This window comes from Liolophura sinensis, chromosome 1 (assembly GCF_032854445.1).
Source record: "Liolophura sinensis isolate JHLJ2023 chromosome 1, CUHK_Ljap_v2, whole genome shotgun sequence".
Classification (NCBI taxonomy): Eukaryota; Metazoa; Mollusca; class Polyplacophora; order Chitonida; family Chitonidae; genus Liolophura; species Liolophura sinensis.
The window spans coordinates 1,122,971-1,139,311 of record NC_088295.1 but is presented as its reverse complement, the minus strand read 5'-3'; the positions used below and the strand labels follow the sequence as shown (position 1 = coordinate 1,139,311).

The 16,341-nt window shown below is 40.2% G+C and overlaps 1 protein-coding gene across 1 annotated transcript in view; it reads left to right on the top strand.

The window, feature by feature from the left end:
- The window catches only part of LOC135461452 (uncharacterized), a 276,606-nt gene that overhangs the window by 92,061 nt on the left and 168,204 nt on the right, over window positions 1-16,341 (top strand). Inside the window, exons 30-45 of the mRNA XM_064738560.1 lie at window positions 524-660; window positions 868-1,065; window positions 1,280-1,512; window positions 1,875-2,017; window positions 3,854-3,984; window positions 4,468-4,650; window positions 4,938-5,164; window positions 5,767-5,921; window positions 6,163-6,293; window positions 6,906-7,103; window positions 7,346-7,566; window positions 9,835-9,977; window positions 11,206-11,336; window positions 12,499-12,723; window positions 14,635-14,849; window positions 15,380-15,522. Of these exons, the coding sequence (XP_064594630.1) occupies window positions 524-660; window positions 868-1,065; window positions 1,280-1,512; window positions 1,875-2,017; window positions 3,854-3,984; window positions 4,468-4,650; window positions 4,938-5,164; window positions 5,767-5,921; window positions 6,163-6,293; window positions 6,906-7,103; window positions 7,346-7,566; window positions 9,835-9,977; window positions 11,206-11,336; window positions 12,499-12,723; window positions 14,635-14,849; window positions 15,380-15,522 (2,814 nt within the window). The remainder of the gene's footprint in view (window positions 1-523; window positions 661-867; window positions 1,066-1,279; window positions 1,513-1,874; window positions 2,018-3,853; window positions 3,985-4,467; window positions 4,651-4,937; window positions 5,165-5,766; window positions 5,922-6,162; window positions 6,294-6,905; window positions 7,104-7,345; window positions 7,567-9,834; window positions 9,978-11,205; window positions 11,337-12,498; window positions 12,724-14,634; window positions 14,850-15,379; window positions 15,523-16,341) is intronic.

Genomic DNA, 16,341 nt, shown 5'->3' with positions numbered 1-16,341 from the left:
CCATCATACAAGTGATATCACAGCATGTTCCTGCACTTTGGGTGTTTCCTCCACTCCTAAACCTGATACCCATCATACGAGTGCTATCAACTCAGGTGCCTGCACTTTGGGTGTTTCCTCCACTCCTAAACCTGATACCCATCATACAAGTGATATCACAGCATGTTCCTACACTTTGGGTGTTTCCTCCACTCCTAAACCTGATACCCATCATACAAGTGATATCACAGCATGTTCCTGCACTTTGGGTGTTTTCTCCACTCCTAAACCTGATACCCATCATACAAGTGATATCACAGCATGTTCCTGCACTTTGGGCATTTTGTCCACTCCTAAAACTGATACTTATTTATTTGATTGGTGTTTTACGCCGTACTCAAGAATATTTCACTTATACGACGGCAGCCAGCATTATGGTGGGTGGAAACCGGGCACAGCCCGGGGGAAACCCACAACCATCTGCAGGCTAAACCTGATACCCATCATACAAGTGATATCAACTCATGTGCCTGCACTTTTCCAGGCAAAGCTGAAGTAAACCTGCTCCATTTCTTGGATTCTGAAGAGCTTGATAAGATTGCCATGGCACTGTCGGCCTCTCCAGACCTTGTTCATGTTCTTCTGGACACTCTGCTGGACATCATGCTCGATTCATCCAAGGTGAGCACCTCTATTGTCTATATCAGCGCTCAGTAGGTACACATTACACAACTCTTGAACAACAGAATATTTCTGATCTGACCTAAAACTTGTAAAGCAGAGGTGTGTTCATGAGGCATTGCCTCTCTTGACATTAGTCTTTGTGTTTGGTGCTGATACTATCTCAGTGTTTGGAGTATTACTTCACATCTGTATGCTCTGTTTCAGGCTGCCAAGTTTGGGAATGTGCAGGAGCTGATGCGCGTGTGTTCTGATCCTGTCGTCTTTAATTACTTCTTCCCGGAATCTGCTCATGTCCAGCTGGACATCCGTGGGACGATCTGTAATGCATCCCTTGTGAACAGCACAAAACTGGTACAGGAGCTGGAGAACAGCATTGGAGGCCTCAGTCAGATGGTACAGGCGGTAAGCACGAGGTTTCTTATCTAACAAACCTCAATGCTGTTTAGTTGGGGACAAATGTGTGCTGAAGTACTCTGAGGAACAAAAATCATTGAAGGAGGATGGGGGGTTTTTGTAAGAGAATGGGGCAAGTAATATTGTATGAACATTAAATATTTACTCTGAATTTTGTTACATTTGCCAAAAGGTTGTATGTGAGTATAATTTTGTTTTCCAGATTTCACAGGTTATACAGCCAAATGTCAAATTCTCGGACATTCATGTGAACATGTCAGAGGTAAGTAAGAACAGTGACCAGTTTACAGCGATGATCATGAAGTTGGTGAAGAACCCACCGAGGATAGATCTGGGCCTGGGAATGCGCTGGATGAACACCAGCGTGTGGAGCAGTCTTCTGGATACCTATGGGGACAAATTCCTGGCAGCTTTCCAGAGATATGAAAACATGAGGTAACTTCTACTGCACCCGATCTTCTCATTGTCAGTTGACTGTACTAATACATGTCATTGTTCAAGATGTGGTGTACAGTGTAGCTCTCATCTGTAAATTGTCTGCCAGATTTAATCTGACAAATAGGATAATTTACCAACTGGTGAAGATTATTATTTCCCCCCCCCACCAAAAAAAAAACAGTAGCAACTCAAGTAATCTGAATAAAATAATGTCTCTCAAAAATTTGTGACTTTTTTCATTCATTGGAATTGCTGTATAACAAAAAAAAGAAGTTTTTTGAAGAAATTGCTGATATTTTGATTGTTACTTTCTTATATGCAATAAGACGATGAATTGAGATGATGTTTTTCTTTTTAAGCTACGATGATTTGTTCAACCTTACCCTAGCCATAGTGGAGCAGCAACTGATGCAGTTAGTTGTATTCCCCGAGTTTAACGAGGCCATGGCAATCCTTGGGCACACAGCTCAGCGGGCAATACAAGCCATGGAGACACTTCTGGGTAGGTTGACATTCTCAGTGTGTACTTCTTGCTGTTATCTGGCATCAGGCCCTTGGTACAAATCTGCTTCAGGTTATGGGCATGATCATAATCTCCTTAAATCTCTTGTTACTCACTTTTAGCTTTTTGTCTGTTTGGGAGACCAGACAGAGAGCAGATGTCATCAGATTTCCCTTGTCCAATCTTTCACACCTGTTATAGTTTTCAAACAATCTATGCACAATTACTTCATGTGGCTTGTATGTAAATGTGGTCACTGCAAAGTACACGTAAGTGTGGTCACTGCAAAGTACACGTAAGTGTGGTCACTGCAAAGTACACGTAAGTGTGGTCACTGCAATGTACACGTAAGTGTGGTCACTGCAAAGTACACGTAAGTCTGGTCACCGCAAAGTACTTGTAAGTTTGCTTAACATGAAGTACTTGTAAGTGTGCTCACTGTAAAGTATTTGTAATTGTGCTCACGATAAAGTACTTGTAAGTTTGCTTACCGTGAAGTACTTGTAAATTTGCTTACCGTGAAGTACATGTAAGTGTACAAGAATGAAACAAATGGTGTGCAGCATCACAAGTTTGTGAAGTCAGCTGCTTCCCTTCTCTTTATTAGGTGGAGTGGAGGTGTACATGAGGTACATCTGAGGTGTACCATTGAGGTGTAGCATGTCTGATCTGAGTTCTGTCTAGGGAATACTTGGGGTCTATGTGAGGTTTATTGAACGTTTATCAAAGATACAGCCAATTGTGCAAATTAATACCTCATGTACACCTAAAGCACACCTCAGTGGAGGCGTACTTGGGGAAAAAGTAGGGGAAAAAACTGGATGTCTGAGGTTTACCTGAGGTATAGCTGAGGTGCATTCTTATAAGCAAGGTTGATTGACCTGAATGTGACTTACATGTACATTTATCACACTGTTTTCACTTTTATTTTGATAGAAAACATGCTCCAAAAAACTTAAATTTATTGGCTGTATAAATTATAGATCAATTTAAGCAGTAAGTTTGTAAGTTCTTGCACTTTTTTGTTTAGAGTGTCTATAAATTGAAGCTGATTTACAACAACAGCAGTGATGTACATTTACATGAGGTTTTTTAGCTGCTAGATCAAAGATACTATTCCTTTTCAATGGCCTTTAGAACTTTTCATGCGCCCACACATTACCAAATCAATCAGTGCATAACTGGCTTGTTTTCCCACAGCCTGGAATATGCACGTTCTTAAGGGCAGCCATCTTGGGATAATCAGAGGCAAATATATCTGTGATTGGTCAGTATTTGCACACTGCATGGCAAGTCAGCATAGGGTGAAACAAAGGCTTATATTTATTTAATATTTTTTGCACAAAAAATATTTGTAATTTTGTAGTCATCATTTTGTTTGAAGAAAAATGTCTGAATCTGATTTTAAAGTGGCTGAGGTGTACCAGAGGTACATGATCACTTAATTATATTAAAAAAACTCCCAAAGTCTCTGTGGTGTACCTGAGGTACATCATTCTCCTTTGTAAGCTTTCAGAGCTGCTAAGGTGTATTTGAGGTACATTGTTTTATATTCAGAAACTGCTCTAAGTTCCTGAGGTATAGGCATCTGGCTGGGGTGTACCTGAGGTACAGTACACCTCAGATCATATGGATGATATTGTGTAGGGTACAGATAATATGTACAGTACACCTCAGATAATACACCTGATATATACCTCATACTAAGGTGTAAGTGAGGCATACACCTCTTACACACATCATCTATGCCTCATACTGAGGTGTATACTTCATGTCTACAAAAGGATCTTTGATTTCCGATGGAGCATAAAATGTAGGTTGTTTCTGTTTACACAGCTAGGAACAGCACAAGCTTGAAGGGCTTCCTCACAGATTATCCTACCATAGAGAGAGTGATTGAACTGTCTAACAGCCTCCCCCAGATCTTAGCCACCCTGACGTATACCAACTCCTTCAACCCACTGGCGGTACAAGCCCTGCATGCTCTTCTTGTTTTAAACTATGTTTTATTCAGATACAAGAAAAAGACTGACAAAGTCTGATGATGTCTCTTTTGTTTGGTGTCTAATGGGAAAGAAAGGTTCACTAGCAGCCTACATATATTATTGTAAAAAAAAAAATGAAATTATGGATTTGCATATATTATATATACTGCAACATGTTTTTGGTTTGAATTATTGATAGCTAGGAAATTACTTTTATGTTAAATATGTTAAAAGAAATTTGAGGAGCTCCATTGAAATGAATAAAGGTAGCCTGTGTCATTTACATGCAGTTGTGCTACAGTCAGTTAAGTATTAAGGTAATTAGTTCAGTGATGTAGGTGAGGTTGTCTCTACTGTATGTGTGTATATGTTAGAATTCCTCTTGTATTTGTCATATCTGTATAATCAGGAGTATGTAGATGAAATCCGGTCAAAGCTGCATGTGCTGTTGATTCTGTGTTTTAGTTGAGCAGCATGTTGCAGACAGTGGACAGCTGGCATAGTTTTTGTGCCCAGAATATATCCCGCTTCATCCAGAATGTCCCTGGCCTGAACTTTGACATATCAACTTTCCACTCTGACCTTTGTGACCTGAACATGACCCAGCTGATAGCTGAGGGTCAGGCCTTCATGGGAACCACAGACCTGGTGAGCAAGATTCTCCCTACCTGAGGCTGTTAGAACAAAGTCACTATTATAAAACCCAACGGAAACGTCTGCGTATTTGCAAGTGTATGTGAAAGCCTTAAAATTTGTCAAATTATTTATGCATCAAGGGAAACATTATTACAGTGGAAGACAAAAGTTTTCTGCTAGTGACTGCTCACTTCGGTTTACCAACCAGTTGTTTACATACATGTACATGTAGGCTTGGTAATGGTATCTACTGTGGAATCCATTCCCCTTATGACTTGTGTCCATGTTCTCTCTGTCAGATGACCTCTCGGCCAATTCTAAACCTCACCTATGATTGGGCGAGCAATGTGAGGACGATGCAGGCGGCAGTTCAAGGCTCAGGCAAACTGTTGCGCCTATACCTACGGGTGCTGGAGAAACCTCCACTCCATTTACAGATGGTCTTCACCTGGCTGAACAAAACTTTATGGGAGACGACATTTGGGAGGTTAGGTCAGCAGCTAGCAGACCCAGGAACTACTCTCAGGTGAGAAATGCTGGGGAAGACAGAGAAAATCATTTAGATTATCATCTGCCTTAATGATCAGTTACTTTTTTGTTTACAATATGTATTTATTAGTTGAGCAAGACCTAAAATTTTTTGTTGAGTAGCACAGAGAATAATGTAGAAAGCCGTTTGACCAGGCTCCTAGCATTGCTTGTCCTTGTTTCGTTTCTGTCTAATTCTCACCAGCGTATGAATTGTCTTGCCACAATTCATCAGGCACCTAGCATTGCTTGTCCTTGTTTTCTTTCTGTCTAATTCTCACCTGAGTATGAGTGGTCTTGCCACAATTCATCAGGCACCTAGCATTGCTTGTCTGTGTACATCCTTTGTACCACAGGCCACCATAATGGGCATGCTCAGAAATAGTGGACACCCTTTGTACCACAGGCCACCATAATGGGCATGCTCAGAAATAGTGGACACCCTTTGTACCACAGGCCACCATAATGGGCATGCTCAGAAATAGTGGACACCCTTTGTACCACAGGCCAAAGGGGTATTGTGGTTTCTCAGAGATTCAGTAAGTTAGATTAAGCTGTATGAGATATTTGTAACTCTGGGACCTCTTTTCCTCACGGTAGAATGTTGGAGGGTCTTGACCAGTTGACCCCAATCCTGGACAACATCAGTCGCACTGACCGCTTCTTCGGATACGTGTGGAAAGTCCAGAAGATACAGACATATGTTCTGAATGAAGTCATCAAACTGGCCAACAAAAACCTCCCACGACTTGAGGGTAACGTAAACCTGTACAAACAGATATGCGGGTTGTCTACTTTATCAGTCAATTGTGAAAGTGAAAGTTTATGGAATAACTTGTGAGTGTAAGAAAAATCATCACCTGGAAGAAAATAATGTGTCATTATTAAAGTCATTTGCATCAGAAGGAAAAAGTGTTGCTGTTAAAGTATTAAAGAGTGCGTGCGACTCTCTGTTTTCTACATTCTTTAATCATTTTCACATGCTTCTCCTTCTAGGGAAAGTGAATTTATTGGATTTCTTCCGATCGGAAGAACTCGAAAAGATTGCTACAGCTCTGAAAGCTTCACCAGAGATCATCAAACTATTGTTTGATACATTCTTGGATATTATGGCAGACCCTACAAAAGTAGGTGTACATTTCTGTCCAACATGTAATTCTCATAGAGTATCCCTGACACAAGATACAGTCATAGTAACCCTTGATGTGAATTATCAGCATATGATGAAGTTAATGTCAAGCATCTTAACAAGAGCCAAACATTGAGGAGTTGTCAGAGTTAAAGACAACAAAAATTATGCACTACTATATTGATATCCTTTGGATTTAAGAATGTATTAATCTGCTAATTTAGTTAGTTATTTACTTATTTTACGCTGTCTTCAAGAATATTTCCTTTGTACAACGGTGGCCAACGTTATGGTTGGAGGGAAATGGGCTGAACCCTGGGAAAACCCTTGACCATCCGCAGGTTGTTGGCAGACCTTCCCACATATGGCCGGAGAGAAAGCCAACATGAGCTGGACTTGAACTCAGAACGACTACGTTGATGAGAGGCTCCTGGGTCATTACGATGCGTTGGCATGCTAACCAACTGAGCCACAGAGGCCTCGACTAATTTAGTTAGTTGATATTATTAATCATTAGCTGCTTTATGAATATATAATTATATAGTCTGTGCTGCAATGTGTCTCTCATCACCTTCATGTTTCTAAATACTTTTAAAATACTTTGCTGCAGTCATCAAAGTTCTCGGACCCCCAAAAGTTAGCTCAGGTGTGCTCTGACCAAGGAGTGTTCAGGAACCTGTTCCCTGCGGCCATTACCTTACAGGTGGACATCCAGCGAGTGATATGTAACCTGACTTACATCAACAGCACGCGGCTCATATCAGAACTTCAGGACGGTGTCTACGGGCTCAGTCAGATGGTGCAAGCGGTAGGTTCACGACTCCGAAAGTATTCTGAAAACATATTATATATGTGTGAGGTTGTATATTTTTTCTCTTTGGCAAGTGCGATGGCTTATGCAAGGCAGGTAAAGCAATCAGACACCTAGAATTTTACCTGAATTATGATAATGTGTTAGAATGTATCGTTACTAAAATATATTATATGTATGCTATATTTTTTGTTTGTATCATACTGAAAACAAATGACATTTTACCTTTTCCTCAACAGCTGACAAGAGTTGCTAGCCAAGACGAGATAAACATGTCGTACAAGGCCATGTCTAAGAATTACGAGCTGTTTGTGGAGATACTGACAAACCTGAGCAGAAGTCCACCCCAGGTGGAGTTGGGCTTAGGCAGGGAGTGGGACAATGCCTCCCGCTGGAACAAGTTGTGGACAGAGTTCAGTGAGGAATTCATCAACATCTCCAGACGTATGGAGGCTCTCGGGTGAGACAGCATTTCCTTTGTTAAAGGAGGTGATTGGGTGGGGGATGGAAGTTTGGTTGACGGATGCCCTCCTAATCTCAGCTTCATTTAGAACAGGTTATGACAAGTTTGTGTTGTGAATGTGACTCTGTTACAGATTGAAAGAGGTTATCACGAGTTTGTGTTGTTCCTCATTTTGTTAGCTCGACTGTACGAAGTAAGCAGAGGTATTGTGAGAGGGGCGAAAAGTGTTGGTGTATGGTTAGGCTTTTTTTTAACCCAGTAATGTGATATTTTTTTGAAATATTTAACCCCCGCCATCCCACCCCACACTTTTTTGAGGGATTATACTGGAATAACCCAGCCTGTCTATCTGTAGACACGATTTTGTCCATCCTCTCAAACCTCTGAGCTCATTTTGATGAACCTTGCCATACATCTTCTCTCTGATCTAAACTTGTGCATGCTGAAGTATCACGGCAATCAGGTAATTCCCCCCATTCAGGACTTATAATGGTACTTGTCCTTGTATTCAGATTTTCTTCATGTCACTCTTGCTGAAGTACTGAACCTATTTCCAGGAACATCTACCATACATCTTCTCTCTGATCTAAACTTATGCATGCCTATTGAAGTCTAATTACAATTGGGTAATTATTTTCATAATTACTCCAGTTCAGGTACATAGTGCCAGTCATAGTGCTAGCCAAGACGAGATAAACACTGGATTTTCCTGTACAAATACATGCACACAGTTTGTCCATACAACTGCTGCTAAAGTACTGCACCAATTTCCAAAGAACTTTGTGTATATCTTTTGTATCATATAACTTTTACATCATCTAACTTTTATATCATCTGTCTTTTGTAACATCTACCTTTTATATCATGTAACTTTTATATTATCTAAACATCTTGTGCCTTCATGGCTCAGTTGGTTAGTTTGCTAACGCAGCGTAATTACCCAGGAGTCTTTCACCAATGCGGTCGCTGTGAGGTCAAGTCCGGCTCATGTAGCTTCCTCTCCAGCCATATGTGGGAAAGTCTGCCAGCAACTGGCGGATGGCTGTGGGTTTCCCCCGGGGGCTGCCCTGTTTCCTCCCGCCATAATGTTGGCCGCTGTCCTATAAGTGAAATATTCTTGTACGGCATAAAACACCAATCAAGTAAATAAATAAATAAATCTAAATCTCTTCATGCTTAATAATAACAGCAGTCTGATTATTATTATCATTTGCATGGATATATTCAGGTTCATAGCGTAATAATACTAGGCAAGCTGAAGACATATTTCATTATCATAGCGTAATAATACTAGGCAAGCTGAAGACATTTCATTATCATAGCGTAATAATACTAGGCAAGCTGAAGACATATTTCATTATCATAGCGTAATAATACAAGGCAAGTTGAAGACATTTCATTATCATAGCGTAATAATACTAGGCAAGCTGAAGACATTTCATTATCATAGCGTAATAATACTAGGCAAGCTGAAGACATATTTCATTATCATAGCGTAATAATACTAGGCAAGTTGAAGACATTTCCTTATCATAGCGTAATAATACTAGGCAAGCTGAAGACATTTCATTATCATAGTGTAATAATACTAGGCAAGCTGAAGACATATTTCATTATCATAGCGTAATAATACTAGGCAAGCTGAAGACATATTTCATTATCATAGCGTAATAATACTAGGCAAGCTGAAGACATATTTCATTATCATAGCGTAATAATACTAGGCAAGCTGAAGACATATTTCATTATCATAGCGTAATAATACTAGGCAAGCTGAAGACATATTTCATTATCATAGCGTAATAATACTAGGCAAGCTGAAGACATATTTCATTATCATAGCGTAATAATACTAGGCAAGCTGAAGACATTTCATTATCATAGCGTAGTAATACTAGGCAAGCTGAAGACATTTCATTATCATAGCGTAATAATACTAGGCAAGCTGAAGACATATTTCATTATCATGATGATGTGCTCAAAGTTCTGTATTTCACATCGATAATATCTGGGAATAATATGTAATGACGTGCATGACGATGTCGTTCTACTTAATTTTAGAGGTCAGTCTTAGAACATATTACAGGACTTGAACATTATGCTGTTTTACAAAGGGCTTAATCAGGTGAGCTACTGGTGTTCTCTGAATGCCTTGTTATACATCGGAGGAGTTTGTCACAAGGTTGTGGTATGATTATGGTATTTTGTTACAGGTTGGAAGAGGTTGTCACAAGTTTGTGTTATGATTATGGTATTTTGTTATAGATTGGAAGAGGTTGTCACAAGTTTGCTCCCAGTTCTGGAGAAACAGTTTAGTCCTCTGTACCAGAGCACTGAATTCACAGCTGTTATGGCCTCCATTGATATGTATCTGGCATCCACTTTGAGGGTGCTAGAAGTGATGGACGGTAAGTGACAGATCTGTGAATACTTAATGTACAGTTTACCTGTGTTTGATAGCTAACACTACGGCAGAGCTGTGAATACTTAATGTACAGTTTACCTGTGTTTGATAGTTAACACTACGGCAGAGCTCTGAATACTTAATGTACAGTTTACCTGTGTTTGATAGCTAACACTACGGCAGAGCTGTGAATACTTAATGTACAGTTTACCATTGTTTGATAGCTAACACTACGGCAGAGCTGTGAATACTTAATGTACAGTTTACCTGTGTTTGATAGCTAACACTACGGCAGAGCTGTGAATACTTAATGTTCAGTTTACCTGTGTTTGATAGCTAACACTACGGCAGAGCTGTGAATACTTAATGTACAGTTTACCTGTGTTTGATAGCTAACACTATGGCAGAGCTGTAAATACTTAATGTACAGTTTACCTGTGTTTGATAGCTAACACTATGGCAGAGTTGTGAATACTTAATGTTCAGTTTACCTGTGTTTGATAGCTAACACTATGGCAGAGTTGTGAATACTTAATGTACAATTTACCTGTGTTTGATAGCTAACACTACGGCAGAGCTGTGAATACTTAATGTACAATTTACCTGTGTTTGATAGATAACACTACGGCAGAGCTGTGAATACTTAATGTACAGTTTACCTGTGTTTGATAGCTAACACTACGGCAGAGCTGTGAATACTTAATGTACAGTTTACCTGTGTTTGATAGCTAACACTACGGCAGAGCTGTGAATACTTAATGTACAGTTTACCTGTGTTTGATAGATAACACTACGGCAGAGCTGTGAATACTTAATGTACAGTTTACCATTGTTTGATAGCTAACACTACAGCAGAGCTGCGAATACTTAATGTACAGTTTACCTGCGTTTGATAGCTAACACTACGATAGAGCTGTGAATACTTAATGTACAGTTTACCTGTGTTTGATAGCTAACACTACGATAGAGCTGTGAATACTTAATGTACAGTTTACCTGTGTTTGATAGCTAACACTACGATAGAGCTGTGAATACTTAATGTACAGTTTACCTGTGTTTGATAGATAACACTATGGCAGAGCTGTGAATACTTAATGTACAGTTTACCTGTGTTTGATAGCCAACGCTACGGTAGAGCTGTGAATACTTAATGTACAGTTTACCTGTGTTTGATAGCTAACACTACGATAGAGCTGTGAATACTTAATGTACAATTTACCTGTGTTTGATAGCTAACACTACGGCAGAGCTGATGACAAAGTGGTCAGAGTTCCCAGAAGTGCACAAGTTTTATCGACTGCTGGATCAAGTACCCTACCTCCTGATGTCACTGCTGGATCCAAGCGCTGGCAACGCTGTGAGAGTATGTGTGCTAGTTTGGGCATGGACCCTAATTTGTTTGCTGCTAGTTTGTGTATGTTCACTAGCTTGTGTATGTGCGCTTTTTGGGCATGGACCCTTATTTGTTTGGTGCTAGTTTGTGTATGGGCACTAGGGTTTGTATGGGTGCTTGTTTGTGTATGGGTGCTAGTTTGGGTATGGGTGCTAGCATTTGTATGTGTGCTAGTTTGGGCATGGACCCTAATTTGTTTGGTGCTAGTTTGTGTATGGGCACTAGGGTTTGTATGGGTGCTTGTTTATGTATGGGTGCTAGTTTGGGTATGGGTGCTAGCATTTGTATGTGTGCTAGTTTGGGCATGGACCCTAATTTGTTTGGTGCTAGTTTGTGTATGGGCACTAGGGTTTGTATGGGTGCTTGTTTATGTATGGGTGCTAGTTTGGGTATGGGTGCTAGCATTTGTATGTGGGCTAGTTTGTGTATGTGCACTAGTTTGTGTATGTGCACTAGTTTGTGTATGTGCACTAGTTTGTGTATGTGCGCAAGTTTGGGCATGGACCCTTATTTGTTTGGTGCTAGTTTGTGTCTGGGCACTAGGTTTTGTATGGGTGCTAGGTTGTGCACTCCAGCCATCACCATAAAAGTTTACTGTACATGTAAATGAGCAAATAATAAAACTAATGACCGTATTACTTGTTCAGCCATACATGGTGTGAAAGATGCCTGCATGCTCCCTTTGATCTGCAATTTTCTGGTCGGGAGGTTTGTCATGTACACTGTACTCGGGAAAGGTTTCCTCTTGACCTGTGGTTTCCTCTGGACATTCGGGTTCCCTCTGGACAGTCAGGTTCCCTCTGGACACTCAGGTTCCCTCTGGACAGTCAGGTTCCCTCTGGACACTCAGGTTCCCTCTGGACATTCAGGTTTCCTCTGGACATTCGGGTTCCCTCTGGACAGTCAGGTTCCCTCTGGACACTCAGGTTCCCTCTGAACATTCAGGTTTCCTCTGGACAGTCAGGTTCCCTCTGGACACTCAGGTTTCTTTTTTTTCTTAAACTTGAATCTTTAAGTAGTGTTCTAGAGAACAGGGTTTTCCTGAACAAATGTGTATGTTGACATTTTTTTATTTTCTGTTTAAAAGATAATGTATTTGATTTTCCTTGTTTTTTTTGTTTCTTCTCAATAGCTGGTGACTGAGGCCTATGCTACAGTGAAGACGTTTGAAGAGTTCTGTTCTGTAGACTTTAACCTTGACACAGTCTTTCCTGGTTTGCCCAACACAGATAACTACAGCCCTGACACCTTCAAACAGGCACTGTGTCGTGTCAACTACACAGTACTAGGAGTAGAAGTGATGCAGTTTCTTGGCACACATCTTCCAAATTATACAGCCATTTCAGAAACAATTTTGGTATGAAATAAATATTTTCTACTGAGGTACTCGTTGTGATAGTCATTGGTCTTTCCTGGAAATCCCCATGCAATGTGTACGTGTAATTTTACAAATGTTAGTTAGCATTCACCACGAAGGCAGTTTTAGTAGGAATTTAGTTTTAGGAATTTTGAGCGTGCACTTTTAGACTTCTATCAGTATGTGCACATGAATTTTAGTCTTCCATCTGCTATGCCACAGTCATTCTGTCGTCCCATCTGCTATGCCACAGTCATTCTGTCATCCCATCTGTTAAGCCATAATCATTCAGTTGTTCCATCTGTTAAGCCATAGCCATTCAGTTATTCCATCCATTTAGCCATAGTCATTCAGTTGTTCCATCTGTTAAGCCATAATCATTCAGTTGTTCCATCTGTTAAGCCATAATCATTCAGTTGTTCCATCTGTTAAGCCATAGTCATTCAGTTGTTCCATCTGTTAAGCCATAGCCATTCAGTTGTTCCATCCATTTAGCCATAGTCATTCAGTTGTTCCATCTGTTAAGCCATAGTCATTCAGTTGTTCCATCCATTTAGCCATAGTCATTCAGTTGTTCCATCCATTTAGCCATAGCCATTCAGTTGTTCCATCTGTTAAACCATAATCATTCAGTTGTTCCATCCGTTAAGCCATAGTCATTCAGTTGTTCCATCTGTTAAGCCATAGTCATTCAGTTGTTCCATCTGTTAACCCATAGTCATTCAGTTGTTTCGTCCTTTAGCCATAGTCATTCTGTTGTTCCATCTGTTAAACCATAGTCATTCAATGTTCTATCTGTTAAGCCATAGTCATTCAGTTGTTCTATCTGTTAAGCCATAGTCGTTCAGTTGTTCCCTCTGTTAGGCCATAGTCATTCAGTTGTTCCATCCACTTAGCCATAGTCATTGAGTTGTTCCATCTGTTAAACGATAGTCATTCTATCATTTCATTTGTTAAGCCATAGTCATTGTGTTACAGTCGTTGAGCCAGTCATTCTATCATTTCATTCGTTAAGCCATAGTCGTTCTGTTGTTAAAGTCGTTGGGCCATAGTCATTCTATCTCTCCATCCATTTAGCCATAGTCATTCTGTCATTCCATCCTTTATGCCAAAACCATGCTATTGTTCCATCCGTTACACCCTAGTCATTCTATCATTCATCCATTGGCCATGGCCATTCTATCTTTCATCCGTTATACCATAGTCATTCTGTTGTTCCATGAATTACACTTGTATGTGCATATACAATTTTAGTCGCAAATGATCTATTCCTGCTTTTGTCATGAGAGAAAATGAGAACATGGTGTATAAGCTGTTATATGATATAGTGCTGACTCTAACATTTCTGTCAATACAGTATTTCCTGGACCAATCATCTCATTTTGACATCACTGAGCACAATGATGCATTATGGCTTTATTGATGACTAGTTACATATTGCTGTTTGTATTTTTCCTTTGACCAACTAATGAAGTACTTACCTTGTTAAGGATGGTCAACAAAATACTTTTAAAACTACTTGACTGATTTTTGTCCATACATGGACGCCAGTAAATTTTCCTGAACGTAACTTGACCCACTTTAAAGGTTAAAACCTAAAGTTGCCTTCAAAAGTCTTCTGCTCAGTCGTACAGATGTGTACCGCTTGTTATTATCCTGAATTTCTGCTCAGTAGTACAGATGTGTACCGCTTGTTATTATCCTGAATTTCTGCTCAGTAGTACAGATGTGTACCCCTCATTATTATCCTGAATTTCTGGGCCCCCACATTCATCCCAGAAGAAGCTCATGAGGGTTCCTGGCGTTCCAGGAGACAAACCCAACATAGCCTCATGAAGTCTCATGAATTGATTTCTGTTCCTGCTGTTTCACCAGGTGTGACAAGCCTTGTATGTTCTCTTGTGGTTTTAGATTGACAACACTACGTACCATGTGTTCTCGGGGAGGCTGACCTATGACGTGACAGTGTCAGATGTGATTAGCAAACTGGTCAAGGTGGTGGGTGCTGTCCAGAGTTTGGTTCAGCACCCAATCACGTTCAATGCCTTCCCTCTCCTCAACGGTGCTGTATGGGACAAGTGGTTTGTCAAAATGGCTGCACCCTATCATTATAACAATTTACAAAAGTAAGACTTCTCAGATGTTGAAGTTTCACAGTTATTATAAGCCATTGCAGTAATCATTTGTGTCTTTAATAAAAGGGGCTACTTATATTTATTTTTATTTATTTTTTCAATGATAATATACAAATGGTAGATGAGTACTGATAGCATGATGAGTACATGTGGAGTTTGTACACATTCCTGAGAATTCATCAAGACTTGTAAGGGCAAATTATGTGCAGAGATCTTCAGTGGACAATTTATGTGTGTTGTTTGGAGATGACAAAAATGTGGTAATTGCTGGTTTGGTGTTGGCACAGCCGTTTTTTTAAGATTTATTTTCCTTGGATTTATATCATACTAGAGAATATTAACATCATACTAGAGAATATTTATATCATAACAGAGAATATTTTACCATTGATTAATGTTTGTTGATGGAAATCACATTAATACAGTTGTTAATTCCACTGCAAGGAATTGCTTCATGATTTTTGGGATGTGGGTTTTATGTTGTGTTGATTTCACTTGATGGTTGCGTGGTTTTGTTTCAGTTTGTTAGACATGGCTTTGTCTCTTCGCCCAACACTGCAGTCAATACTAACCAGTCCTATTGGTAGAGACGTGAGCCCAAGCACATTACGTGGACTAGAGGGTCTGATCAACTTCCTCTCTGATTTCATCAAGATGCTTGAAGGTAAGCAACTGTGCCATTCCACTTTACCCGCATCAACAGTCAGCAGTTATACCATTTCACTATACATGTACCTGTGTCAAGCACAGTCATCTGGGCTGGAGGATAAACAGTTATACCATTTCACTATACATGTACCTGTGTCAAGCACAGTCATCTGGGCTGGAAGATAAACAGCTATACCATGTCCCCCCCCCTACCCCACCACATGTACCTGTGTCAAGCACAGTCAGTTTGGCTGGAGGATTAGCAGGTATACTGTTCCACTTTACCCAAGTACCAAGAGCCTGACAGAAAGGTAAGCAGCTATACCGTTCCACTTTACCCAAGTACCAAGAGCCTGACAGAAAGGTAAGCAGCTATACCGTTCCACTTTACCCAAGTACCAAGAGCTTGACAGAAAGGTAAGCAGCTATACCGTTCCACTTTACCCAAGTACCAAGAGCCTGACAGAAAGGTAAGCAGCTATACTGTTTCACTTTACCCAAGTACCAAGAGCCTGACAGAAAGGTAAGCAGCTATACCGTTCCACTTTACCCAAGTACCAAGAGCCTGACAGAAAGGTAAGCAGCTATACTGTTCCACTTTACCCAAGTACCAAGAGCCTGACAGAAAGGTAAGCAGCTATACCGTTCCACTTTACCCAAGTACCAAGAGCCTGACAGAAAGGTAAGCAGCTATACCATTCCACTTTACCCAAGTACCAAGAGCTGGACAGAAAGGTAAGCAGCTATACACACTTTATTATTAGGCTAGTACTGGCAAGTCTGGAGGCCATTAATATAATTGGAGCGTGTTACTTAAATGTACACGTATTCTTAT